We start from the raw sequence: 27,512 nt of genomic DNA, 5'->3' as shown, positions 1-27,512 counted from the left end.
ATACTAATAATAATAATAATACTAATAATAATAATAACCATCTTTGTATAATATAATATTGATAAATTATTAAGTTTTTGATGTCCTGCCAATGGAGGCTCAAATCCTCCATGGCAGGACCCTTCCATACCGCATTCTCACCGACACAGACATACAATCACGCACCGTTTCCCCCTCCCCGGGGGGGTCCAGCACCGCCAGAAGGCACCCCAGGCTGCACGGCGGGCCCCGCCAGGCCCGGGTAACCCGACCCACCTGTCCCAGGCCGGTGAGGGAACGCGGGTGATGTGGGACCCCCTCCCGCCCCTTGTGTTGAGTGCATGTGATTAATGCCATAAAAACAGGGAGGAGGGAGGGCCAAGTATCGATTGACACCGACCCCCCCCCCTCCCGAACTACGTGTCCTTGTCAAGTGTATTTATAAAGTGTTGAATGTGCAGTGTCTAGTTTGCTATTAAAACCGTGAGGCGGGGAGTGCCGGGCCACGCGGGACAGTGCCCCCCACGACCCGGACCCCCCGCCTTTCGCCTATGTGCGTATGAATCGTGTAGGGGGGGCAAGAGGGGGAGCGGAGGCCGAAGCCAGGAGGCAGGACCAGCAAAGCCGGCCCTGATAAGACACCCGCGTCCCCCCACCGGCCATCCAGTAGACGGGGGCCGGCCCTCCGAGCCGGGCCAGGGCCCCACCGTACCTCCACGGGCGCCCCCGGAGCCGCCGGAGCCCCCAGACGGAGGGGGAAACGGTCCAACATCCTCCCATTCATACTGACAACATAAGACATAGATACCTGGGAATGGCGCCACCCCGCCGCCGCGCCCGCCCGTGCACCCCCCGGTCAGGGGAGGCCCGATCCCCGGACCCGGCCCCACCCCCCCCCGAGGCCACCCCGGTGGACACCCCAAGGGTCACGGAGTCCCCACATCCGCAGGGGCACTTGGCCCCCGCCCAGCGACGGAGGACCAAGGCAGCAATGCCCCCCCAGCGCAGACAGCCACCCCCCACCCAGGCAGGACCGGGCCCTCCGGGTGGGACCCCCACGTCCACGGCCCAGCCCCCCCCGGGAGGCCCGGAGACGCCCAAGCCACAGCCCCCCGCCCGAGACCTCCCCAGCCACCCCCCCCACCGCCATGAGGTACCCCCCCCCACAGGCCCCCAAGGCCCCCACCGGCCAGGGACAGGACCCCGCGGCCCCACCCACCGCCCCCCAGGGGCCACCAGAGGCCCGCGCCCCAGACCGCCCAAGCCGACCCCCAACCCCAAGGGCTACGAGATCACCACCCCCCCGCCCCCACTAGGTAACGAGGCCAATAATCGGGGACCACAGAGAGTGCAATTCAGCCGAGTGTTGTTCAGTGGAGGCAGACATTATCTCACTACTAATATGATCTGATAAAAGATTCCTAAAATGGTTAATACATAAACTGGATTTTTGTTTCCAATTTACTAGAATGGTTTTCTTTGCGATACATAAAGCAGTGAGAACCCGGTGTGTCCAATTAGGTTCTATTTGAGTGTCTCCCAGGTGACCTAATATACATACCGTGGGGCACACTGGGATTCTGTGGTCGATCCATGTGGATAAATCCTCACAAATCTCCTTCCAGAACCTCTGTACCGGTGTACAGAACCATAAAGCATGCATATAATTATCTGGGGTGTTCTCTGTGCACTGTGAACAGATATTAGAGGTGACAAAGCCCATCTGGAACATCCTTTGTCCAGTATAATGTATTCTATGAAGAACTTTATACTGTATAAGTTGTAAGTTTGGGTTTTTAGTCATAGTAAACGTATTTAAGCATATTTGTGACCAAGAAAACTGGTCGGTATTCAGAGAGAGATCCGCCTCCCACTTGGAGATCGGGAGAGAGACTGACTCGTCCAGTTTAGACACTAACCTGTAAAGTTTTGATAACAACTTTAAATTGCTTAGATTTAATAAATCTATTATCTTAGCGGGAAGTTGTAAGTCTAATTGTCTAATTTTGTATGTTTTATTTATTATGGCCTTGAGTTGTTGATACTCTAAAAATTTACTCCTGCTAACTCCGTATTGAACCATAAGTGTATTGAAAGGTACAAACTGTCCTCCTACAATTACGTGCTGTAAATACCGTATTCCTTGATCTCTCCATTGAACGAAGTTAACCATCTTTTTATCATTTTTCACGATGTCTGGGTTGTTCCATATGGGTGTACGGTCACATGGAAAAAGTGAAATTTTAGCTACTTTAAGAAATTCCCACCAAGCTGATAAAGTTGTGCTAATATTAATGCTTTTGAAACATTGATGACATTTGATACTTTGACTAATAAATGGTAACTCTGAGATTTCTAGTTCGTTGCAAAACACTTGCTCTGAGTCTAGCCATTGACTATCTAAAGGATGATCTTTTGACCATTTTACAATATACTGTAATTTATTGGCAAGGAAGTAATACTGAAAATTAGGTAGCTCTAAACCTCCATATTCTTTAGATTTCTGCAATGTCTTTAAACTAATGCGTGGAGTTTTATTTTTCCACAGAAATTTTGAAACACCTGAGTCCAGCGATTTAAACCAGGAAATAGGGGGTTTGAATGGTATCATTGAGAAAAAATAATTTACTTTTGGTAAAACCATCATTTTAATGGTGGCTATTCTACCCATGAGTGAAATGGGGAGAGAGCTCCATCTAGCAAGATCATCTTCTATTTTCTTTATAAGCTGAACATAATTTAATTTTATTAACTCTGACAGCCTAGGGGAGATGTTTATGCCTAAATATCTAATGTTCCCTGATTGTAATTGAGTATTGGATATATTCCTAAAATTGCAGTTCACGCACAAAACGTGGATTTAGACCAATTAATAGAATAATCAGACAGAGATGAAAATCCCTCTATAAGTGCGATTGTCTGTGATAGTGAAGATGGTGAGTTCTGGAGGAAGAGGAGTACGTCATCCGCATAAAGACTTATTTTGTGCTCTACTATTTTGCATTGTATACCTTCAATATTTTGATTTTGTCTAATAGCTGCTGCTAAAGGTTCGATAAATATTGCAAATAATGAGGGAGATAGAGGGCAACCCTGTCTAGTGCCTCTTTGCAAGGTAAAACTTGTAGAGATTTGATCATTTGTCCTTACACGTGCCTTGGGAGAGCTGTATAATATTTTTACCCAGTCAATGAAAGATTCACCAAATCCAAATTTATGTAAGGTTGCCAATAGAAACTTTCAATTTACCTTATCAAATGCTTTTTCCGCGTCTAAGGATATAATAGTACTTTCCTGTTTATTGATACTGGAATAATCTATAATATTTAATAATCTGCGAATATTAGTAGAGGAATGTCTACCTTTAATAAAGCCTGTTTGATCCGGATGTATAATAGAAGGGGTGACTCTTTTCAGACGTTCAGTAAGGGCCTTGCTAATTATTTTAAGGTCTACATTTATTAATGAAATTGGGCGGTAGCTCGATGGGAGCAAGGGATCTTTATCCGGTTTTAATAAAAGACTAATATTAGCAGAGTTCATATTTAAGGGTAAGCTTTTATTTTCCCTAATATTTAGAATCATTTTATAAAATGTTGGTGCTAATATGCTCCAGAATTCCTTATAAAATTCAGCTGGGAAACCGTCTGGGCCCGGAGCTTTATTATTGGGCATATGTTGAAGAGCTTCATGGAGTTCTCCTATTGAGAGTGGTGAATCTAAATTCGTAACCTGTTCCTGATGTAACTTTGGCAGGTTAATTTCTCCAAGAAACTCATTAATGGATTGATCAGATGGTTCAATTTGTGACGAGTATAATTTATAGTAAAAGTCTCTAAAGATTGAATTTATTAAACAGGGATCATGTGTAACTTCCCCTGACTGGTCCTTAATAGATGTTATGGTTGTTTTTTCTTTGTTTATTTTTAATTGATTGGCTAAATATTTTCCCGATCTGTTAGCATGTGCAAAGTTTTCCAGGCGAAGCCTTTGTACTAGAAACTGCGTTTTTGCGTCAATTATTTTATTTAATTCTATTTTAGTTTTCCTTATTTTGCTAAGGATACGTTCATCTGCAGAAGTCTGGAAGGCCTCCTCTAGCGTCTTTATTTCACCTTCTCATTCTTTTGTTTTTAAGTTGTCTTTTCTTTTTTTATTTGACGAAAAGGAAATTATTTTGCCTCGCATTACTGCTTTCCCTGCTTCCCATAGAACGCTTGCTGATATTTCCGGCTGGTCGTTAATTTGCAAAAAAATATCCCATTCTTTCTTAAAAAAGTTAGTAAAGTTGGGGTCTTTGAGTAATGATGTATTAAATCTCCAAACTTTGGAGGATGATACGCTCCCCCTCTTCCCCAGAGTGAAAGAAACAGGTGCGTGATCGCTAATATTGATTGGGTGTATTTGTGATTCTGAGATATCTCTCATCAGAGAGCTACTGACTAGAAAATAATCTAACCTAGAGTATGAGTGGTGAACGGCTGAGAAAAAAGTGTAGTTCCTAAGGGTTGGGTGTAAAGAGCGCCATGTATCGCAAAGACCCAGATCATTCATGTATTGCTTAACAATACTTGCTGACTGCCAACTCCTGTGTCCGCCTGCATTACTGAGCCTGTCCACTCCAGGGTCCAGAACCATGTTGAAGTCTCCTCCGATGATCACTGTGTTGTCTAGGTGAGCAGAAAGTGAGGTGAAAAAAAGAGTGAAAAAACGAGGAGTCATCAACATTTGGACCATATACATTAGAAATACATAAATTCAAGCTTTGAATTTGCAAGACTAAAATTAAATATCTACCCTCTGAGTCAATGTGTGTGTCCTTTACAGTGAAATTTACTCTTTTATTAATGAGAATTGCTACCCCTCTTTGTCTGGAGTTGTAACAGGCGGAGAAAGCGTGCGGAAATTCTGGCGTGGCCAATGCATCTGCTGAAGCTTTAACTAAGTGTGTTTCTTGTAGTAAAACAATGTCTGCCTGCAGAGTTTGAATCTGATTAAGAAGTTTTAATCTCTTTGCTGTGTTCCCGGCCCCGTTTACGTTCCAGGTGACGAACTTTAATTTATCCATAATCCAATCACTGAAAATAACATTATATGTAAATGGTAATGTTGCAGGAGTTGGATGTGTGTGTGCCATGTTAATCTAAATGTATGTTTGTACCAATTAACCAACCGGAAAGTGCAGCAGAGTGAGACATGGAGGGAAAGAGGAAAAAAGGAGTGTGACAATTGGGGTGGGGTGAGGGGGAGGGAAATAATTCTAACCATAATTAAAAGAAAAAAGAAAACAGAAAAAGAGATAGAGAAGAGGGGGAAAAGAAAAGAAAAAAAAGAAACGATCACCGATGTGTGACTGTAACTCATTGAGACTAGCAGATCAAAAATTATAAATACCTTAATATGTGCCGAAAATGTTTATGAAACTTTATCTGATCTAATCACCCAGTGTTTATAAAGCTATCTCTCTAACTAATTACCAAATGTTTATAAAGCTATATCTGATCTAATCACCATTTAGTGAGAGAGAAAGAGAAAGGAAAAAAAGGCAAATTGTACTTATCTCTCAGAAGAGGCACGGCGTGATGTTGGGGTTCCGGTAAAGCTCCCCGTTCACGTACAGCCGGTCCACGGTGATGACAGCCCGACATCCCTCCGAAATGAGCCTCCTCCGGACCGGGAAGAGGACTCGGCGACGGTCCAGGATCTCCCGGGGGAACTGGTCGTTCACGGAGAACGGCAATCCGCGCAGCTGTGGCCCCTGTCTTCTCACCTGCTCTTTCTGCTTAAAGTGTTCAAACTTGGCAACAATGGGTCTGGGTCTCTGGGCTTCCGATCTTCTTCCTCCAAGGCGATGGACGCGGTGAAACATGATGGAATTCGCCATGTCTTCGGGAAGCTTCAGGTGGTTGCGGATGAAATCATTCTCAAAGCCACTTAGCCGGGCGTCGATGGACAGCAGGGCGTCTGTAGTGGTGTTACCTGGGGGGGAGACGGCTCCAGGTGATTTCTCGTCCCGGGATCTTTTTGACGATGAGGCGTTCGGGGTAGCTGCGTCTTTTTTCCCCATTACAATTCGATTGTAACTTTCTTCCATATACTCCTGCAGGGACTCTATGGTTTCTTCCTGATCCAGATTATTTATATCTATGTAACCTCTCTGTTGAATAAATTTTCACTTACTGTACAATTTACTATTTGTTTGATAACCAAAAGTATATGTTTCCGCTCGACATTGAATGCTGCTGCTGTCTCTGTGTACCTCGTGCTCCTACCACATCTAAGTAATTTTAATGCAGTAATTAATATGTCCACTAGAGGGCAAATAAATGCATTTAGATGCATTTAAATGCAGTAATTTATATGTCCACTAGAGGGCAAATAAATGCATGTAAATGCAGTAATTAAATTCCCACTAAAGGGCAAATAAATGCCTTTTAATGCAGTAACTTATATGTCCACTAGAGGGCAAATAAAAGTATTCAAATGCAGGAATTAATGTCTACACTAGAAGGCAAATAAGTAATTTAAATGCAGTAATTTATGTTTACACTAGAGGGCAAATAAGTTCATTTAAATGCAGTAACTAATATTTCCAGTAGAGGGCAAATATGTCATTTCAATGTAGTAATTAATATGTCCACTAGAGGGCAATTAGATGCATTTAAATGCAGTAATTTACGTGACCACTAGAGGGCAAATAAGTAATTCTAATGCAGTAATTAATATGTCCACTAGAAGGCAAATAATTGAATTTAAATGCAGTAATTTATGTGTGCACTAGAGGGGCAAATAAATGCTTTTTTTCTGCACACATTAATGGTTAATATCATGCTGGTAAGAACCTAAGGCGTATATATGTGTATTGTTAATACAAAATGCTCCCTGACCCAATACAGAGGTTCTTTTCAATTCAGGAGACTCGTTACAATCTTAGAGGTGTCTGTAATTTCACAGTACAAATGGCTAAAAAAGGTATGAAAAGGAGATGTGTCTCCATCGTTGGAGTTAAATTCTGGAATGATGCCAAAATAAATTTAAAAACATGTCATTCTTTTGTTGTATTTAAGAAAATGGTTTTTAAAGCTATTTTTGAAGCTTATAAGTGCAATTGACCATCTGTTAATGTTTCTTTGCTTTTCTATTGTTTCTTTGCCTTTTGTTGTTTCTTTGCTTTTCTATTCCCTTTTTGGTTTTCTGGAGGTTGGTAGCCAAAAATAGAAAGTTGGTACTATAGGATAGGCTTTTATAAGCAATTTGCTTCTGCCTATGCCTTTTCAGTTATTGTTCAACACATTTTTTTGGTTTTGTATGAAAAGTTAATGCTGTGTACAATGTTTTTTTGGTGTTGTTTTGTGTTGCAATGACTGAATAAACTTCATTCATTCATTCATTCATTCAAAATATATATGATTATATATATGATGAGGCGCACATCGAGCACTGGAAATCTGCAAAAAAACAAAACAGACATGAAACAAGCAAGGAGCCGGTAGACACACGAGCAGCAACCGTCCCAGGTCCCGTGACCCAATCACAGCTAGGCTAGGCTACTGCGATTAACTAACCCCCAAAACTACAGAGCAAGCATGCAGGTGAACGGGCCGATGTAATTGTCTATGTGTGTGTGTGTGTGTGTGTGTGTGTGTGTGTGTCTGTCTGTCTGTCTGTGTGGCTATGTGTGTGTATATGTTTGTGTGGCTATGTGTGTGTGTGTGTGTGTGTGTGTGTGTGTCTGTGTGTGTGTGTGTGTGTGTGTGTGTGTGTGTGTGTGTGTGTGTGTGTGTGTGTGTGTGTGTGTGTGTCTTTGTGGCAATGTGTGTGTAATAGTCCTATCACCTGAACTGTATCTATAGTGGAGGAGGGAGGGTGCAAAAGGAAGAACCCGGAACCCAACCCAACAACGGAGGGCCCCAGACCCAGGCGAACCCCAACCACCCGGCCCGGGCTGGACATGCAGCCAGGAGGCCCTCGCCCCCCAGGCCAACAACCCCCACCCGGCGAGAGGCCAGCCTGCCCGGAGAGACAGATGTAGTAATTAATATGTCCACGAGAGCCCGACGCGGGCAGGCGCTCCCGCCCCCACAAAAGTCAGGGTCAGGGTATCATATTGACAATGACATTGTGACTCTAGTTTAAGTCTTTTCTTTACTCTGCCACTATTTTTTCTTTATTCTGGAAAGCACCTTGAACTGCTTTGATGCTAAAATATGCTGTATAAATAAACTTGCTTTAAGTTGATTCTTTTGGTTTGGACATTGGAAAACATACATGATGTCACTATTCCTGTCTTCCACTGCTTGATTGAAATGTCCCTGACTAAAGTTTACCATAAGAAGTTACCTGTTGAACCCCCCGTGGAGAAGACTGATGATTTTCCATTTGCAGATATTCTGGTGTGATTGCTGCAGTGTGATTAGTCTACTCTTTTCAGCGATAGTATAATGATCTAAAGGGTGGAATGGAATAAGGGAAAATATATTTTCTGATATGCGAGTGACCTTATTAAATGAATCTCTGTCACACCAGTCATGCCCGCATACTCATATCTCATGCTACATTTAAATCATGCATACATACTCATATCTGCATACATCATTCACATATCTTCATATCTACATGTTATGTACATGTCAGATGAACACCACATTAGTCTATATGCACCCCATATAGCAGGGGTTCTTAACCTTTCTGACCTTGGGGCCCAGTTTTTTCAGTACAGAGTGGCCCGGGGCCCATTAAATATTAACACTGTATAGCAGGGGTATTCAACTAAAACTTTAAGAGGTCCATTTAGAGAAAATTTACTCAAGCGAAGGTCCAGAACATCATAATCATCATAATATATATATTCAAGTAGCCTCATAGTTGTATCAACATCTGCATTTGCCTGTTATATTAAAAAAGTACATATTTGTAACTTGAATTAAACATAGTTTTTTCTCTTAAAAATAAAATAGATTTTATTTTATTTTTCAAATGCTATCTTATTTTATTTCTCTACCAGCAGTTTGAATTTCCCCTTTTCTTTGTTAATTGTCTGAACACATTTTTATAATAAATTAATATAAACACATCTTAACAATTGAACAGTTTTGCAGTTTCTCTTTCTTTCCCTCTTTTAATCTTATGCCCCCACTTTCTGTCGTTCAGTGAGAGAACTGAGCTCTAATTTCTCCTGTCAGGACTTTAAATCTGGGCTGGTTGTTGGTGGTCATGCCGTAGCCACGGTCATATACACTGGTCTTAAATGAAATAATAATAATAACAACATATTCATATTTATTTTCATTTATTGAACATAAAATAAAAACTAAACAAATAATATAGACAATTAGAGTCAAGTTCAACATTAAACAAAAGTCCAGAATGCTACCAGCACTTGAGCATCAGTTTTTCAATAGTTTTATATCCCCATTTCCCTCTTTAATCATCTTCACTATTGTCACTATCTTCCCATTCAGGATCAGTCCATGCACAGCTCAAAAAGGGCCCTGCTGAGATTCTCCTTGGTGCTTGCAACACCCTCTCCTGAAACCTGGACCCTTTTGTCCATTAAGCCTTTATCTTCATCTTCTTTCTCCTCAATGAGGTTGACTTGGGTTCCAGTGCTGATGAGTGTTGGCATGTTGACCTCAGCATAATCTTTACCCCCAACTCTGGGAAGAGTTTTGAGAGATGGGAGGTTCCTGGTTTGTTTCTGTCTTCACAGCTTGGTGGCTTCATTTAACATCTATTGACACTCAGGGGTTCTTCTTCCTGGGCCATTTATGGAGATGTGCAGGAGTGTAGAAAGCATGTCATTTTGAACCGATTATCCAGGTTTTTCACAAGCTCTGTGCTGTAGCTCTGGACCAATGTTGTAAGAAAGTGCATGATTTTAGGATCCTTTTCACCACTGAGTTCTAAAGCTGCACATGGACCATCAGAAGCAACATGGTCACTCAGGTCTTTGAGAACATCATAGTTGGTCTGGATGTTCTGAATCATAGCTTTTGTATGTTCAAGAGATGGCTTCAGACATGAATAACATGTGTGGTCTTTTTGAAAGATCTTGGACAATGTATTGAGGTGAGGTACCACTTTGTTAAGCATCAGTAGTGTACCAACAAACTTACTGTTGTTCATACGTTGTAAAAGACCAGCTGCAGTTGCATCATTATCTTGAAAGTCTCTGAAAGTCTGGAGTTGAAAGAGCAGAGCACACAGCTGAGCAGGTGTAAGCAGAGTGGAGAGTCTTGCTCTTCATTGCCTCTGGAAAGTACTCTTCCAATAGTGGGATGACTTCAGAAGGAGGGACAATATTCTTGTCTGGCTCTGTTGCCCTGCCTGGGTCTGCAGTGGAGCTGCATGGTTGTACTGTTGTTGCCCTGCCTGGGTCTGCAGTGGAGCTGCATGGTTGTACTGTTGTTGCCCTGCCTGGGTCTGCAGTGGAGCTGCATGGTTGTACTGTTGTTGCCCTGCCTGGGTCTGCAGTGGAGCTGCATGGTTGTAATGTTGTTGCTCTGCCTGGGTCTGCAGTGGGGCTGCATGGTTGTTCTGAATGTACTGTTGCCCTGTCTGTGTCTGCTGTTTCCTCTTCTGGAACTATAAAACAAACACGTGTATAATTCATGTAGCACATGATTGGAATTTACTTGCAGCAGTAACAATATAACACATGTAGGCCCACATTCAATATGACATAAGTGCTACCATTGAAATAAATAATCTGAAAAAAATTGAATTGGCAACAATGGATGTCCCTTTTGGGATGAATAAAGGAATCTGAATCTTAATAATATTCTGAAGCACTTCAACTGACAACTACTTTTCTTCTTTAAGAAGTCTTCCAAAGTTGGCTGAGTTGCCATTAATTTTCTTTTAGGCGGCATCTTTTTCCACACCTTTCTCCAAACCTATGGCCAGGAATAAACAATGAACATTCAAAGCAGGAGAACATTACTCCAAACCCGTTCATTTTACAGTGTTTCCCCTAGAATTTTTTTCAGGTCTAGTGGTACCCACCGAAAAACGATGCACCGAAATGAAAATTTTAGGCCAAAACAGAAGCCGAATAAAATTTAAAGACTTGGTTGTATACCGAGTACCGAATAGCCTACTAAATGCTGTTGTTCACAGTTTTTCATTTATTTTGCCTTTTTTTTCACAATTGCATAGATTAAATTGCAATGACATTATTAACAACAAAAACAGTAAACTATTAGTTGAGCCACTGTCAAGCAGCTGGCGATGCTGTTGCTTAAATTGACCAAAAGGTGGCTCTCTAACATCACAGATTGTCTACTGTGCGTGACTCTGACGGTGTCACATTCCTGGTAATTAAGGAGTTAAAACTCACTCGCCACTTACGGGACTTGTAGCCAGCAGGCAAACTTATTGCTCCACCAGAAATTAGCAGTAGGAGCATTTATTACATTTATTAACTGTAGTACCGCTATTATGAGAGGTTATTTCTCACAGTATTAGCCTAAAGGGACTTAAGCCTGAATTATGGTTCCTCGTTAAATCGACGCGGAGCCGGCACCGTAGGTGCGTGTTGCCGCGTACCGTACGCCGTAGGCTCTGCGTTGGTGTAACGCGGAACCATAAATCAGCCTTTACTCACTGCCGCAACGTGTTGCCTCCACTCATTTAAATGAGAAGGCGGCGGCAAGTCGCACCGCATTGCATATTCAGCGCCGCACAGAGGCTCCCAAATGGAAATGATTATTGATTTCTGAATGAATGGATAGATACGTCGCTTATTTTTGGCATATTATTTTTTTCTTTTCTGGCCTGGCGGGGGCTCTCATTGGCCTGGCGTGGCCAAGCCTGTACAATTGTAGGGGAAACACTGTATGCGTAATAGACAGGCTATATTAATTTTTCAGACATTTGCTCTATTATTATTATTATTATTATCGCCATCAATATCTACTCTATTTTTTATTATCATATCATATTATTACAATAACAAATTGCATCTTCTTTTATTCATTAGTGTAACTAATGAAGTGTATGAAAATACACTCTCACGTGTCTCAGGTGGTGCTAATTGAAAGCTTGAAGAGAAAACTTTTGGCGTCTCTTTTTAATACCAACTGATTAAACTGATGAAATTTTGCAGTGGATAGCCTGAGTAAGTAAGGACGTACCGTTTTTATGGTGACAAAAAAAAGCATTTGCTGAGCTCTGCTTGTTGCCTCCTTCCAACACATTCACTCCGCTGAGCGCGCGCACACAGCCACAGCCACGTCGGGACCCCCCCCCCTCCTGAAATAAAAATGAATGTGGTTTTACTGCTATTTCAGCATTTAGAGTCAACACCAGAAAAATAACTTATTTGACAATTTTCATCTGTTTCAAGTAAATTTTCACTTGAAATAAGTAGAAAAATCTTCCATTAGGACAAGATTTATCTTCTTATTACAAGCAAAACAATCTTGTTCCACTGGCAGATTTTTCTACTTATTTTAAGTGAAAATCTACTTGAAACAGGTGAAAATTGTTGTTTTTTCCAGTGATGAGTCTTGTTTTAAGTCTGAGATTTTTTTTTTACTAGAATGAGACATTTTAACTAGAAATAAGACAAATATTCTTGTTAAGATTTTGAGTTTTTGCAGTGATCCATTTTACTTATCCTGTGAAGGACAGAGTCATATTGATAAGTTCAGAAAAGTGTTTTTTATTGTTGTGTTTTGATGTATTTGATGTAAGCCCAGTGGATATTTAAAGCTTACAGAAGGCTGCATTTAACTGCTGCTATGTCATTCCTGCAGTATTTCTGCAGGTGTTTTGGTCACTGCTATTATTTGTAATATATTATATTATTTGTATTCAGCACAAATTATCTGTCCCCATATGATAAAATCCACCGTCCCCCCTTTTTTTTTTTTACAACTCGAGTACTGTCTGCCAGTGAATGTGAGCGTTTTCTTGTGTACACATAATTTGTTTGGAAAATTCAAGAAAACAATTTTCTTTTTAAAAATCAGGATAATGTCCTACTATTTAAATATCACTTAATCATCTGCTGTTACCCACCGCCTAATTTACCTGACATCAGTTGAATAAGGGGAGTACCGCCACTTATTTTTGTCCACTTAAAGCACTGCGCGGAACCATAAATCAGCCTTAATGCGGGCAGGAGTGTGTTAGCATATTAAAAAAACAATGAGTCTATAATTGTTCTCAAGCATATTTAGACTGTTCGATTCCAGCTCAACCAACTCTCCAGTGATTGGAAACACAATCCCAGTCACCAAAAAAATAAAAAATGATTCCGTATAGGCTAATTTAAACCAAGCACACTTTATGCATGAACATGCTCGTGGCATCCTATTGGGTTTTGTTTGTTTTTTTAAAATAACATTTTAAACACATGCCTTGTAGTTGCTCTAGGCTTCTGTACGTTTATCGATAATCGATTCAACATTCAGCCAAACATTTTATTGTAAACTACAGTCATTACAGGTACTCAATCATCCAGTATTGAATTATTTTAAATATTGAAAGAAAAATACCATATAGTAAAATTAAGCGATGCCCCCTTTCTCCTCAGTTGAAGAATTTAGACTAGAACCTAGTTGAATGTTTTGTCTTATTTAAACATGAAATTGACTGTGAAGATGCTTGAATGCCAAAACTACAAACAAACAGGATTTTGTAAAAATCAACTGTATAGATTTTATTTATCTAAGATCAATTTATGCTTTGATTTTTATTCAACAGAGGTGCAGATGTTTTTTGAGACTGTCACAAGATGGATGAGCTAAGTGACTACTTAAGGTCACGGCATGTGCCTGAGGAAGACATACAGCGAATGGAACAGGAGAAGGTATTTAATCTAGAAAATATTTAATCTTAACGTTTGGAAGAGCTTTGTAAATATCTGGTGCTGTATATGCAGGTTGTTCTTTGTTATAATTGAATGCACTTGACCTAAGAATTCATGACATATTTCTTCATTTTAGATTGATTCCAGTGTTATACACCTCATGACAGATGACCAGCTAAGCGAGTATCTGCCATCCTATGATCTGAAAATCCACTGGCTGTTTTTGGATACTGCAGACGGAAGGAACAAGAACCCAGCAGTCGCAAATCAAAGATCTTTGAGCGACTTAAAGGAAAGTTCAGAAGAAACAAAGGTGATACTGTGTCTGAGAAAGAGCATCAAACCCTTCCAAAGAATGCTCAGAAGAATCAGAGAAAAACTGAGCTGGGATGGATGCATTTCAGAGAAGGAGAATTTGTGCAGGTTCGCACCAAAAAGGATGGAGGAACCAGAAAAGAGAGTGTCCCAAAGGACAGTATAAAACAGAACTTGATTGAAAAGGCTGTGCAGTTGTTTTTTCCTGGTGGAAAAAATGCAGAGGGGAGCCTCACTGATTTTGAAGTTGATTCAACTGACTTTCAGCAGAATTCATTAGAGCATCGTATCACAGTTGGGGAACTGTATGAAAAGACAAAGTTACCTCTCTTGCGTTTCTATTTAACAGATGCTGTGGAGTTAAATACTTCAAATGTCATTTATGTTGGAAGCAGCACAGTAATTGCAAATGCAAGCAGTGAGAGTGTTTCCCCTCTTTACACCACAGTCGAGCCAAATGGTGCATCTAGTTTGCCAGAACATGAAACATTACTTCATGTGGATGATTTAGATGAAAGTGGCATTGTAACTTTCCGCACAGAAAGGATCTCTGAGATGGAGTACTCCAGTCTTGATGATACCTTGCCTCCCGAACTGTCTTTTGAATCACCTTTGCCTCCTTTCATGGATATGTTGCAGGAACAAGCCAATCAGAGAGAAAGAGTGAAGAAACTATTGTTCTTCATCGTGGACAGATTCTTAGAGAACTTATGGAAGTGTTTTCTGAGGAAAATATTGTTGGACCACACCCAGTGATCATGTGGACTGTTATAAAGGTTTATGAACATTTTGTGAATGTATACCGTATTCAAACGTTGAAACCCTGGTCAACCCCCCCCGGCCTGAAACTGGCTTTAATGTGCCTCATAAAATGGCGACTGTGCCATGAACTACAATCCCAGCATGCCTTGCGGGATGGGGCGGCGCCTGAGAGCGACGCGCACCCAATCCCGAGCGAGGCACTGATGACGTCATCGCAGCGCGCTGAGATACAAAACTCCATGCTGCACCGAGACTTGGCCTCTTCGCCTCTCTTCAGCCAACGATCCTGGACGCGCGTTGCTGTCCAGCAGCTTTTAGGAGCTGTGGGGGGGGGGGGGGGGGGTTTCAAGGAGCCCTCGAGGCCCGCACTGACGGGGCGCAAGGTCCGATCCCAGAGCGCTGCGCTGGACTCTGTCTCCCTGCCTTAACTCCTTTCTTTTTCCCCGAGCCCTGTCTTTCATCCAGGACGACCGCTCCGGGAGACAAAACCCGCCCGGAGCTCCAGCCTTTGGACCGCGAGGCCCTCGCGCAGCCCGGCGACACAACACGGGAGGAGTCGACGTTCTGAAGGGAGGAACCGGCCCCCGTGCGCAGCGAGGCGGTGTGCTGAGGACGCGGTCAGGACCAGAGAGCCGGTGTGAGGTTTCTCCAGCCACTGTTCACTTTTTTTTTTTTTGTTAGGAAAGGAGAGAGACCGAGCGGCCGCAGAAACTGAGGATCCCCGTCAGGAAACCCCTTGCAGGACCGAGCCGCAGGACGGAGCCTGCAGCCTCAGGTCCGGACTCCCGAGGACGCGTGAGCTGCGGTCTGGGCGATCAGTCACTGGTGTAGACCTGAATTTATGTTTAATGAAATTACTGTGTGCATATTACGGTTATTTGTTCATTTGGTGGCGCCGTTTCGCCAGTAGTCACGTTTAAAACACCGGGAGTAACACCCGGAGACCCGAGGAGGCGTGAGGTTTTGAGACCTGGGTGTTGGGAGTTTAACTGGGAGTGTTACAGAGCTAAATCTGTGTTCAGAGCTGAGATTACATCAGCATCATTATCAGGACTGTTGTCATCAATTTGTTGTCACTACTTTCTGCTAGTCATTCATGTTTTAAAGCGCCGTTTCGCCAGTTGATCACGGTTTAAGCACCGGGATCACCATCCGTTCTAATTGCACGTGGCGTGGTTACAGTTCCGCCATCTTTAAAAAACGCAGCCATCTTTATGCAGCCACAATATTTTAAACCATACATGTTCGTGATATCATTTTTATTATTGCTTTGATTTCTTTTTTTTTTCCATTCCATGCAGTTAACTTTCATGTCATATTTTTCTATTGATGTTTTTCTAGTTAATTAATTGTTTTATAATACTTAAGTTCTGCCATCGGGATTTATTGGGTATCCATTTACATCTTCTTTGATACCCGTATGTAAATAAATTCTGATTGATTTTTAATGAGTGGTTGTTGTTATTTCATGCAAGATTTGGTCACAAATTGATTTGTTTAAGCAGAGCCTAGTGTTCGGATATCACGCCTTCATTGTTATTCTGTAAGATATAGTAAGATTTGCTGTTCTGCAGGACAGCAGAACAGGATGCCTTACTCCCCCGGAGTAAGGCATCGGGGGTGGTGCCCCTACGAGAATTATCATTTTGATAAAACAATTTGATAAATAGTCAACTTTATTAATTATTAATAATTATTAATAATATTCATTAATAGCCTTCGATAACTGGACAGCCAAGCTACCCGAGTTGCACAACAATATCATGGAGGATGACATTTATTTTCGAGTTATTCTTCCTGATGGAAAGCTTGAAAAGGCTGTGGATGATGGAGGTGTTTTGAGGGATATACTGTCAGAATTTTGGAATGACTTTTAAGAGCAGTGCACTATGGGAAATGGCTTCAAAGTGCCATACCTACGTCATGATTTTGGTAAAAAAGAATGGGAAAGTTTAGGCCGAATAATCACTTTTGGTTGGCAAAAAGAGAAGTACCTTCCTGTAAAACTTGCGCCTGTACTTCTGGAGCAAGCTGTTTTGGGCTTTTGTGGAGAGTGATCTTGTGGACAGCTTTTTCAAGTATGTGTCAGAGTCTGAGCGAGTGATCTTTGAATCTTGTCGTTCAGATTTTGAAGGTGTTGACCAAGAAGAACTGTTGGAAATCATGGATATTCACAACTGCCGGAGGCTTCCAACAGCAGATAACATTGAGCAAATCTTGAGGGAGCTTGCTCACCAAAAACTGATTCAAGAGCCTGCCTTTGTGATTAAACAGTGGAGCAACATGCTCACACCTGTTAGATCAGAGCTGAAAGGGATTGCAGCAGTCTATGAAGAGCTACAACCAACATCACGAAAGATCATAAGATCAATTACTTACCCCAGTACCCAGAATGCACAGGAGAAACAAGTTGTCAAGTATGTAAGTACATACCTAAGAGAGTCAGACACCCAGCACCTCTCCTTTTTCCTCAGATTTTGCACTGGATCAGACTTGTTCACAGGAAAGAGCATCACTGTAAGCTTCACACAACTTGAGGGATTTCAGAGAAGACCTGTTGCTCATACATGTGGCTGTTACTTGGAGTTGCCAGTCAGTTATGACAACTACCCAGATTTTCGTCATGAAATGAACAAAGTCTTAGAAAGCTACGTATGGGTAATGGACATTGTCTAAGGTACAAAAATCTCAGCCAACAGAAAGTTCAGAAAGTTATTTCAGCACTTCAGCCCACAATACCTTCATTTAAACTGTAAGGTTGTTTTTTTTTTGTAATCCGTCTCCCATCTCAGTTAAATTTGTTGAAATTTCATGAACTAGTAGACCATAGTATTCTGCAAATTATGTTTAAAGCTCATAAAAAAACTTTACCAATCAACATTCAGAAAAGATTTGAAAAAAGAAAAAGCAAGTATAACTTAAAAGGAACAGAGATTTTTATAAAACCAAGATGCAGGACAAAATTGATGGAACGTTGTGTTTCTGTGAAAGGAATCAATTTATGGAACAATCTGAACAAAGAAAACAAAGAATCCAAATCAAACATTACATTTAAAAGAACAATTAAAACCTATATGTTAAGGAAATATAACGAAAAATGTTGAGTTTGATTGACATACCCGTAGGCGGTGGTAATTTTATTTAATGTTATTTTAATTTTATTTTAGTTGTTTTTATTCACTTAGTTTTTTGTTTTTTTTTTATTATTATTAAATGATGTTATTTGTGAAAGGGGCAGATCAGATAAGATTCTTCTTCTTTCTGCTCCCTTTTCATTCATAAGTTAGGAACATTTGTATTTGTGTTTGTATTGAATTGTTTTGTTTTTTTTGAATGAAAATAAAGAATAAAATGAAATGAAATCTTTTGTTTTGATAATAAAAAACGGAAAACGGATCGTTATCCATTATGCGTTTGCCGATTTCATTGATATGTTTGAAAATCGAAATTGGGAATTAAAACAGCGAATGGAAAACTTTGTCTATTTCCTATTCGTTTCCGAGGGGGGGGGCAGCTGTTTTTTTGACGCTGCAGCTGAACTGACTGTCACAACATCACTGCAGTTTCATGACGGAGTGAAGATAGATTAAACTCATGTTTCACTGCAGTGATGTTGTGACAGTCCGTTCAGCTGCAGCGTCCAAAAGAAAGCTGCGTGAACTCTAACATGCCCCCGCCCGAAATGAATAGGAAATAGAGAAAAGAGTTTTCCACCCACTGTTTGGTCCGTGTATCTTTTGGTCATTGGATTTTTCCATCATGAGTGGGAATCAAAAAACAAAAAACGATTGGTTTATTTGATTTTCCTTTTAAAACAAAAAACAAATATTGAATTACACTGCATTTTTTCTTTTTCTGTGTTAATATGATTTAACAAAGATTCAAAATACGCTTTTATTTTCATTTTCTATTTCATATAAGAAAAATGAAATTACTAGTCAACAGGAACGAAAAAACGAACCAAAAACAACCGTTTATTCATATTCAGTGCAGTGTTTGGCGGGTGTGCTTGTGAGAACTGGGGTCCCTGGAGGTCCTGGAGAGCCAATGTCCCCGTAGCGCGAGGTGTCCCCGGCGAGCTGCAGTGTTTGGCGGGCTGTCTGTGAGTGTCCTGGGGTCCCTGGAGGTCCTGGAGAGCACAAGTCCCCGTACCGGGAGCTGTCCCCGGTCCTGGCCGGGATCAGTGCAGTGTTTGGCCGGTGTGCTTGTGAGAACTGGGGTCCCTGGAGGTCCAGGAGGCAAAGGGAAAGCCCAAGTAGCCTACCCCCCGTACCGGGACGTGGTCCCGGTCTTGGCCGGGTGCAGTGCAGCGTTTGGCGGGCTGGGTGTGAGTGTCTGGGGTCTCTGGGTGCCTGGGTCCTGGTCCCGGGACTCGTGGGTCCCTGGGTCGGGTCCCGGGACTCGTGGGTCCCTGGGTCGGGTCCCGGGACTCGTAGGTCCCTGGGTCGGGTCCCGGGACTCGTGGGTCCCTGGGTCGGGTCCTGGGACTCGTGGGTCCCTGGATCGGGTCCCGGGACTCGTGGGTCCCTGGGTCCTGGCCACTTTCGCCCGATTTTCAGACACTTTGGCCGGGTTTCGGCTTCCTTCGGGCCCGCCTCTGCGGCGCTGCTCCCCCCGACCACCGGGGGGCTGGCAGCGCCTCCCTCTCGGTAGCGAGACCGAGTCGACCCGTCCGCCCCAGGTGTCCCCCCACGGAGCCCCGCCGCCGCCGGGAAAACGGATAATGGATAATGGATAACGATCCGTTTTCCGTTTTTTATTTTCAAAACAAAAGATGGGAAACGGATTATTTTGGATTATTTCTGTTTTTATTTTTCACTTCAAAACAAAACGGATGGCCGCAAAGTACACGGACCAGTCCTTGTTACAATGTATGTATAGATGGGTTAATATTAAATACTCCCTGTTGTAACAAGTCAAAATGAAGGTAAAATGAAATCATATGCTGTTCTGTATGCTGTGATTGTTTAAACATTTGAAATAAATAATTCAGCTGACACATCTGTGGATTTTGCATTTTTACTCAACTCTTACAAATAGTCATAAGGACAACAAAGTATTTTGTGTGTACATACTCTTTTGTTAGAAAGAACTGAAAATATTTGGCACATCTTTGTGTCTAAAATAGCTACAATTATATTTGCATTCATCACAGATAAAAATGTATTACAATTTTGACAATTGCAATCAGTATGTACGTTTCAATTTGTCTTGGATTGGAAAAAACATTTCTGATATATGAAATGTGACACAGGCCCATGAAAGTTAATGAACTAGATCTAGTTCATTGTTTATCAGCTGTCTGAGTTTAATATACAGGTTAACTGTTTCAAACACATCAGTTGTTAATTTCAGATTATACTCTGTCATTAGGTCCACACAGATATGGAACACATCTTCATCACATGGGAAGTCCTTGAACACACACTCTTCAAGGCAGGTTTGAACCTTCTCAAGGTCCACGTGGTGCAAACAGTCTCTGCCTCCGTACAGTTGAGGGACTGCATGCAATATCGAGGGGCGTCCATGAGGTGATCGTGAGTTGTGGACTTGACGGACTCTGTGGTTGTTCCAAGTCAATACAACCTCATTAAGTTCTTCCTAGGAGGCAAATAATATTCAATCCGTTGGTTTCCAGTGCTTGGACCAAAGGTTACACTGTCTCTTTCAGCTTGGTTCTCAGAAAAATGCAAAAACCGCTGCATTTCAGCCATATGGCCATTTTCTATTCCTAAATCCAGTCTGAGTCTGGCAGGACACCCACCAGCATCGATCACAGCTTCCACAAAGTAGCCAGCGATGATCTTTGGGTCATTGTTTGTTTTGTAAGCTTCAAGCCATATCATCTTTCTGGAAAACCCATCAATGCATCCACTGATTGCAATTCCAAATGGCTTAAGTTTGTCATAGCCATCAATGTGCCAAACATAGTTTGGGCCACAGCTGTGGTAAACACGCCTTCGGAGTCTGTTTCTTGTCCTCAGATCAACACCTTCACCATCCAATAACTGTAGCAATATTCGAACTGTTTCTCTGTCTGTGACAATTCCATGTAACCAACATGGCACTGACCAGATGTTTCCAGTTGCTGTTCAATGAAGGTTGCCACCTCAGCTACATCGGTTTTATTCTTTCTACGCCAGAGCTGCTTCTTGCTTAAAATCCTTTCAAGGGTGTGTTTGCTTAGTACAATCCCATGTGAATCAGCAAGCAAATTAAGTATTTCATCTGTTGTAAAGCCACGTTTAAAGTACTCCACAATGTACTCACAATTCATTTCTGTGTAAAATTGAATGTGCTAAAGAGCTCCTACTTTGACCGTAGTATGAAAGTATATCATACTTATGACTTTTTATCTCATAATTATGAATTTTTATCTCATAATTTCGATTTTTTTTATCTCAGAATTTTGACTTTTTATCTCATAATTTCGACTTTCTATCTCATAATTTCGACTTTTTATCTCATAATTATGACTTTCTATCTCATAATTATGACTTTCTATCTCATAAGTTCGACTTTCTATCTCATAATTTTGACTTTTTATCTCATAATTATGACTTTCTATCTCATAATTTCGACTTTTTATCTCATAATTATGACATTCTATCTCATAATTTCGACTTTCTATCTCATAATTTCGACTTTCTATCTCATAATTTCGACTTTCTATCTCATAATTTCGACTTTCTATCTCATAATTTTGACTTTTTATCTCATAATTTCGACTTTCTATCTCATAATTTTGACTTTTTATCTCATAATTATGACTTTCTATCTCATAATTATGACTTTCTTTCATCTTATTTTTTTTCTTTTACTGGCGGAAATGGGCTTCCATAAAATTGGTACCTTTAACTGAACTCTCCAAGTAAAAGCTGCCCCACGCTGATCACAGACGTCATTTTTTATCCAGTGTGAATACACTGATGACGCCTTAGATTACCTTGTCGGGTAAAAGCTGCCCCACACTGATCACATCTGTAAGGCTTAAATCCAGTGTGAATACGTTGATGACTCCTTAGACTACTTTGATGGGTAAAAGCTGCCCCACACTGATCACATCTGTAAGGCTTAAATCCAGTGTGAATAAGCTGATGACTCCTTAGACTACCTTGTTGGGTAAAAGCTGCCCCACACTGATCACATCTGTACGGCTTATCCCCAGTGTGAATACGCTGATGACTCCTTAGATAACCTGACTTGGTAAAAGCTGACCCGCACTGATCACATCTGTAAGGCTTAAATCCAGTGTGTATACGCTGATGACCCCTTAGACTACCTTGTCGGGTAAAAGCTGCCCCACACTGATCACATCTGTAAGGCTTAAATCCAGTGTGAATAGGTTGATGACGCCTAAGATCACTTTGTCGGGTAAAAGCTGCCCCACACTGATCACATCTGTAAGGCTTAAATCCAGTGTGAATACGCTGATGACTCCTTAGATTACCTTGATTGTTAAAAGCTGCCCCACACTGATCACATTTATACTGCTTTTCTCCAGTGTGAATACGCTGATGACACCTTAGATGACCTTGTTGGGTAAAAGCTGCCCCACACTGATCACAGCTGTAAGGCTTATCTCCAGTGTGAATACGCCGATGACTCCTTAGACCATCTTGTCGGGTAAAAGCTGCCCCACACTGATCACATTTGTACGGCTTTTCTCCAGTGTGGATACGCCGATGACTCCTTAAAATACTTGACGTGGTAAAAGCTGCCCCACACTGATCACATTTGTACGGCTTTTCTCCAGTGTGAATACGCTGATGACTCCTTAGATGACCTTGTCGGGTAAAAGCTGCCCCACACTGATCACAGCTGTACAGCTTCTCTTCAGTATGAATCCTCTTTTGGACCTTCAGACCTGGTGAAGTGGTGATGACTTTATCCCTCCTATTTTTTCTCCCTTTGGCTTTATGTTTCTGTAAGGAAAGAGAAAAAGGCTTAGAGCCTGTTGTTGGCTGACCTGACAAATCCTTTTTCAGTTCCAGTCAAGTGTTGTCTGTCATGATCGCAGTGAAACAATGAAGAGTTTTATGTCTGAGTGCTATGTTAAGCATGTTCTGTTATCAATGGCTCTTGACAGCCAGAAATATTCACGTAAAACATCTCAATATGTCAAAACAAAAGTGTGAAGGGCTAAAGCTACCCACCCTCAGAACAAAATCATAATTTTTTTATAGAAATTCCACTGAAAAGATGTGGAGATTAATGGTGTAATTTTTGTAGAGCAAATGTTCAGATTTTGGCCGTTGTTTGTATCGTTGTTTCAATCTCTGTGAGCTGGTCAGGTTGAAAATCTATTTTTACAGAGATGGACAATTCTTTAGCATTATGTTCAATATATGAAATAAATTGCAGGTGTGTGTGTGTGTGTGTGTGTGTGTGTGTGTGTGTGTGTGTGTGTGTGTGTGTGTGTGTGTGTGTGTGTGTGTGTGTGTGTGTGTGTGTGTGTGTGTGTGTGTGTGTGTGTGTGTGTGTGTGTCGGGGCTCGAAAATTCTGTTATGTACAAAAGACCTGGCAAAAAAGTTTGTGAACCACTGCAGCACCACTAGGACACGGCCTGAAAACTGGGCTGTCTTAAGTGTTGCATCCTTTGTTCAGGGCTTGTGGACTAACTCAGTGAACCCAGCATGGATATTTTGTACCTTTGGAACTTTCATTTATTGAGGTGAAGTTTATTTGGTTTTGTCTGATTTGAAGCCAATTTAAGGTGTTTCATGTTCATTTAAAATTATATGTTCATTATTACTACTACTGATGAGCCCAAGTTATTATTATTGTTCATTCCTTGACCGTTAAAAGTATTGTGTTGCATTCAATACATTAACATAAGAATAAAGTTATTAATCTCCAAATGGAAACGTTTATTCAGAGGTTCTCTCATTACATGAATAAAAATACTTTTGAATTTGAATCCCATTCACTAATGCCCTGCCTACAGTCTACATCTATATTATATATTCAGACGTAGACAATATTAAAAGTCTCTTGGGAAGGTCACGTGTTTGTGTTTTCTGCTGCTCAGTTCAAACTACTGACAATGAAGAGGATCTAAGATGGCAGAGTGAGTGGCAGCATTTTTGCAGGCTCCGTTAAGAGGCACTAATGAGTCCTTGAAAATATTTATATTTTTAGGCAACAACCCAAACTTTTTCACTTGGACATTGTTGCTCACTTAAATTTACCAAAAAAAAGCACACTTCTTCAAGCTTTCTCTTTGAACACTTAAGAAGACTGTCTGCGAGTAGATCTGTTCTGGGTCTCTGGAAAGCGCCTAGAGACAACTTTTGTTGTATTAGACGCTATATAAATACAATTGAATTGAATCTGGAGCAGACACGAACACAACTACTCTTTAACTGCTCTCCAGGCGGCGTGTGGGGACAGCGATATCGAGGACATTGAGGTCGACGTAAACTCCTCTAAAGGAGGCAAACTTAATTTGAGTCATACGCCTAATAAAAGTCCACACGTAAAGAAGATGAAAAATGGGGGGAAACAGGACGGTGAGGAAGAGGAGGCGACCAGCGCTGCTATTCTCCATGCAGTTATGGCTCTGACTGGAAAAGTGGATACGCAGACTGAACTGCTGAAAAGTCTCTTCGGTTGGGTGGGCTTGAGTCTTTTTCTAATGTTATATGGACGTTTAATAGTAGTCTTTTTGAACATAAAGAGTTTTGTAAGAAAACTAAAAATCTGGTAAAAGAAATGGATGACTTGGAAATGTCACCTCTGATGAAATGGGAGTGGTTTAAATTTAAAATGAGGGAAATTGCCATTAGCATAAGTACCGTATTTTCGCGACCATAAGGCGCACATTTTTTTTTTTAATGTGCCGGGCGCCTTATGAAACGGTGCGCCATATCTATGCTTCGGGTGAAGCCCCCCCCCCGTGAGTTGCAGACGTGAAGGAGACCATCCACAGACAAGGGGGAAGGGGGGGGGGGGGGGGGGGGGTGTGAAGCACCCGTGGTCTGCGGACGTGAATGAGGGGGAAGGGGGGGGTGTATAAATGGACAGGTATGTGCTTCACGCAGAACATTGTTGTCTTAACAACTCTGAAGATGGCAAAGAGACACGCTTATGAAGCCCAGTTCAAACTGAAGGCGATCAGCTACGCAGAGGAACATGGGAATCGAGCAGCCGCGAGAGAATATAAGATCAACGAGTCTATGGTTCGCAAGTGGAGGAAGCTGGAAAATGAATTGCGGAAGGTGAAGAAAACGCAGCCGAGCTTCCGCGGACACAAGGCGAGATGGCCGGACTTGGAGGAAAGTTTGGAGAGGTGGGTGATCGAGCAAAGAGCGAGTGGAAGGAGCGTTTCAACGGTCACCATCCGACGTAAAGCAGTAGCGCTGGCGGAGGAGATGGAAATTGAACATTTTCACGGAGGTCCGTCCTGGTGTTTTCGGTTCATGAAGCAGTGCCATCTCTCCATCCGGGCCAGGACAACAGTAGCGCAGCAGTGCCCGGCGGATTACTTGGAAAAGATGGAGAGCTTCCACTCATTTTGTAGCCGACACATAACCCAGAAACTCATCCAGCCCAGCCAAATAACGAACATGGACGAGGTCCCGCTGACGTTCGACATCCCCACAAACCACACGGTGGAGAGGACGGGGACCAGCACGGTCGGAATCCGCACAACGGGGCATGAGAAGTCCTCATTTACCGTAGTGCTTGCCTGCAGCGCTGATGGACGAAAACTGCCGCCGATGGTCATTTTTAAAAGAAAAACGTTGCCTAAAGAAACTTTTCCAGCCGGAATCATAATAAGGGCAAATGAAAAGGGCTGGATGGATGAAGAGATGACGATAGAGTGGCTGAGGCAGGTCTATGTGCGGCGACCAGGTGGTTTTTTTCCACACATCACCATCGCTGCTGATCTGTGACTCTATGTGCGCCCATCTCACAGACAGTGTAAAAAAAGAAGTTAAAAACATGAACGCTGTGCTGGCTGTTATTCCGGGAGGTCTGGCGAAGGAACTCCAACCGCTGGATGTCGGTGTGAACCGGCCGTTCAAGGTGAGGCTGCGGGCGGCGTGGGAGAGATGGATGACTGAGGGGGAGCACAGCTTCACCAAGAGCGGACGGCAGCGCCGGGCCAGTTATGCCACAGTTTCCACATGGATTGTTGATGCGTGGGCTAATATATCTGCTGGGACTGTTGTTCGGGCGTTTGCAAAAGCCGGCATTTCAGAGGGGCCGCACGATCGTGTCGACACAGAAACTGACTCTGAAAGCGAGGAATATGGGACTGGCGCAGCTGAATTAGCAGAACTGTTTAATGCAGAAACAGAAGATGAAGAGTTTGAAGGATTTGCTTGATGTGTATGGTAAAGTGAAATAAAATACAATCAAACTAAGTTTTGCTCCCGCTTTATTTTTTAAATAAGCACACGTGTGTGTGTGTGTGTTCTGTGTTCTGCAGCGCGTGTGACGCGCGCTGCTGCAGCCCGACTTCCAGGTTCCCAAAGCGGGATCAGATCTAATTCTCCTGGTTCCCACCCGCTTTGGGGGCAGGGATTTCAGGGGTCTGTCCCAGGTCGGATCAACTTCACCCTGCGAGATTTTCAGGCAAATCTGTCGGTTTGATCCCCGGTAACCGAGATGCAGAGGATGCGCTCAGGAGCCGCCAGGCTCCCGCCGTGGGTTTGCAGGGCCAGGGCGCACCATCCCCGGGGCAGATCCGGCTGAAATGCCGCTGGTCTTTCCCCGGGAGCCCCTGCTCCCAGTACAGGTGAGTTCCTTGGGTCCCGGCCGGTCGGAACCAGTCACATTCCCGGTTAAAGCCGCTGTGATGCGCGCTGCTCCACCCCGCCGGGGAGAGACGGGCTCTGCGCCGGGGGGAGACGGGGTCTGCGCGGTGGAGGATCCGCACAACGGGGTATGAAAAGTTTATTTACTGTTGTGCAGAAAGTGACTGACACCGAGGAAATTCGGACTGGCGCAGCTGAATTAGCGGAGCTCTTTAATGCAGAAACAGAGGTTTTGCTCCCACTCTATTTTTTAAATAAGCACACTTGTGTGCTTGTGTGTGCGTTCTGCATGTGTGTGCGTTCTGCAGCGGGTGTGTGTTTTGCGGCGGGCGTGTTTTGCGGCACGCGTGTGTGCAGCTCCGTGTCTGTAGACTGCGCCTTTTGGGTCGGCGGCGGGCGTGTTTTGCGGCACGCGTGTGTGCAGCTCCGTGTCTGTAGACTGCGCCTTTTGGGTCGGTGCGTATGTTTTAAATCTAAAAATGACACACAAAAATGAGGGTGCGCCTTTCCACACGGTGCGCCGAATGGTCGCGAAAATACGGTAAATGCATTTCTAAAGAGAAAAAACGAAAACAGTAAGGCATTATTAGTAGTATAAACTATTTGTGTCACAAATCAGATTTAACAGAAGAAGAACAAGTCAAACTGCATGATCTACAAAACCAACTAGATAATCTTTATGTGGAAAAAGCGAAAGGGGCCTTTATTCGCTCAAGAGCTCGTTGGCTAGAGGAAGGTGAAAAAAACACTTCTTATTTCTTTAGTCTGGAAAAACACAGACAGACAAAAAAGAAAAATCATAAGCTGTTGATTAAAAATACCAGCATTGATAACCAGAATCAAGTGAATGAGGAAATAAGAATGTTTTATAATA

General features: G+C 42.4%; 2 protein-coding genes across 2 annotated transcripts in view; one reads left to right on the top strand and one right to left on the bottom strand.

The window, feature by feature from the left end:
* Nucleotides 1-27,512, bottom strand: part of LOC133421847 (zinc finger protein 239-like) — a 156,346-nt gene that overhangs the window by 40,712 nt on the left and 88,122 nt on the right. The window lies entirely within an intron of this gene.
* The window catches only part of LOC133421987 (zinc finger protein ZFP2-like), a 30,951-nt gene continuing 28,382 nt past the window's right edge, over nucleotides 24,944-27,512 (top strand). Inside the window, exons 1-2 of the mRNA XM_061711822.1 lie at nucleotides 24,944-25,510; nucleotides 26,615-26,619. Coding sequence (XP_061567806.1) covers nucleotides 24,944-25,510; nucleotides 26,615-26,619 — 572 coding nt within the window. The remainder of the gene's footprint in view (nucleotides 25,511-26,614; nucleotides 26,620-27,512) is intronic.

The sequence above is a fragment of the Cololabis saira genome, chromosome 21, assembly GCF_033807715.1.
Source record: "Cololabis saira isolate AMF1-May2022 chromosome 21, fColSai1.1, whole genome shotgun sequence".
Taxonomy (NCBI): domain Eukaryota; kingdom Metazoa; phylum Chordata; class Actinopteri; order Beloniformes; family Belonidae; genus Cololabis; species Cololabis saira.
Note: the sequence above shows the minus strand (reverse complement) of the source record. Positions and strands in the feature narration are given on the sequence as shown.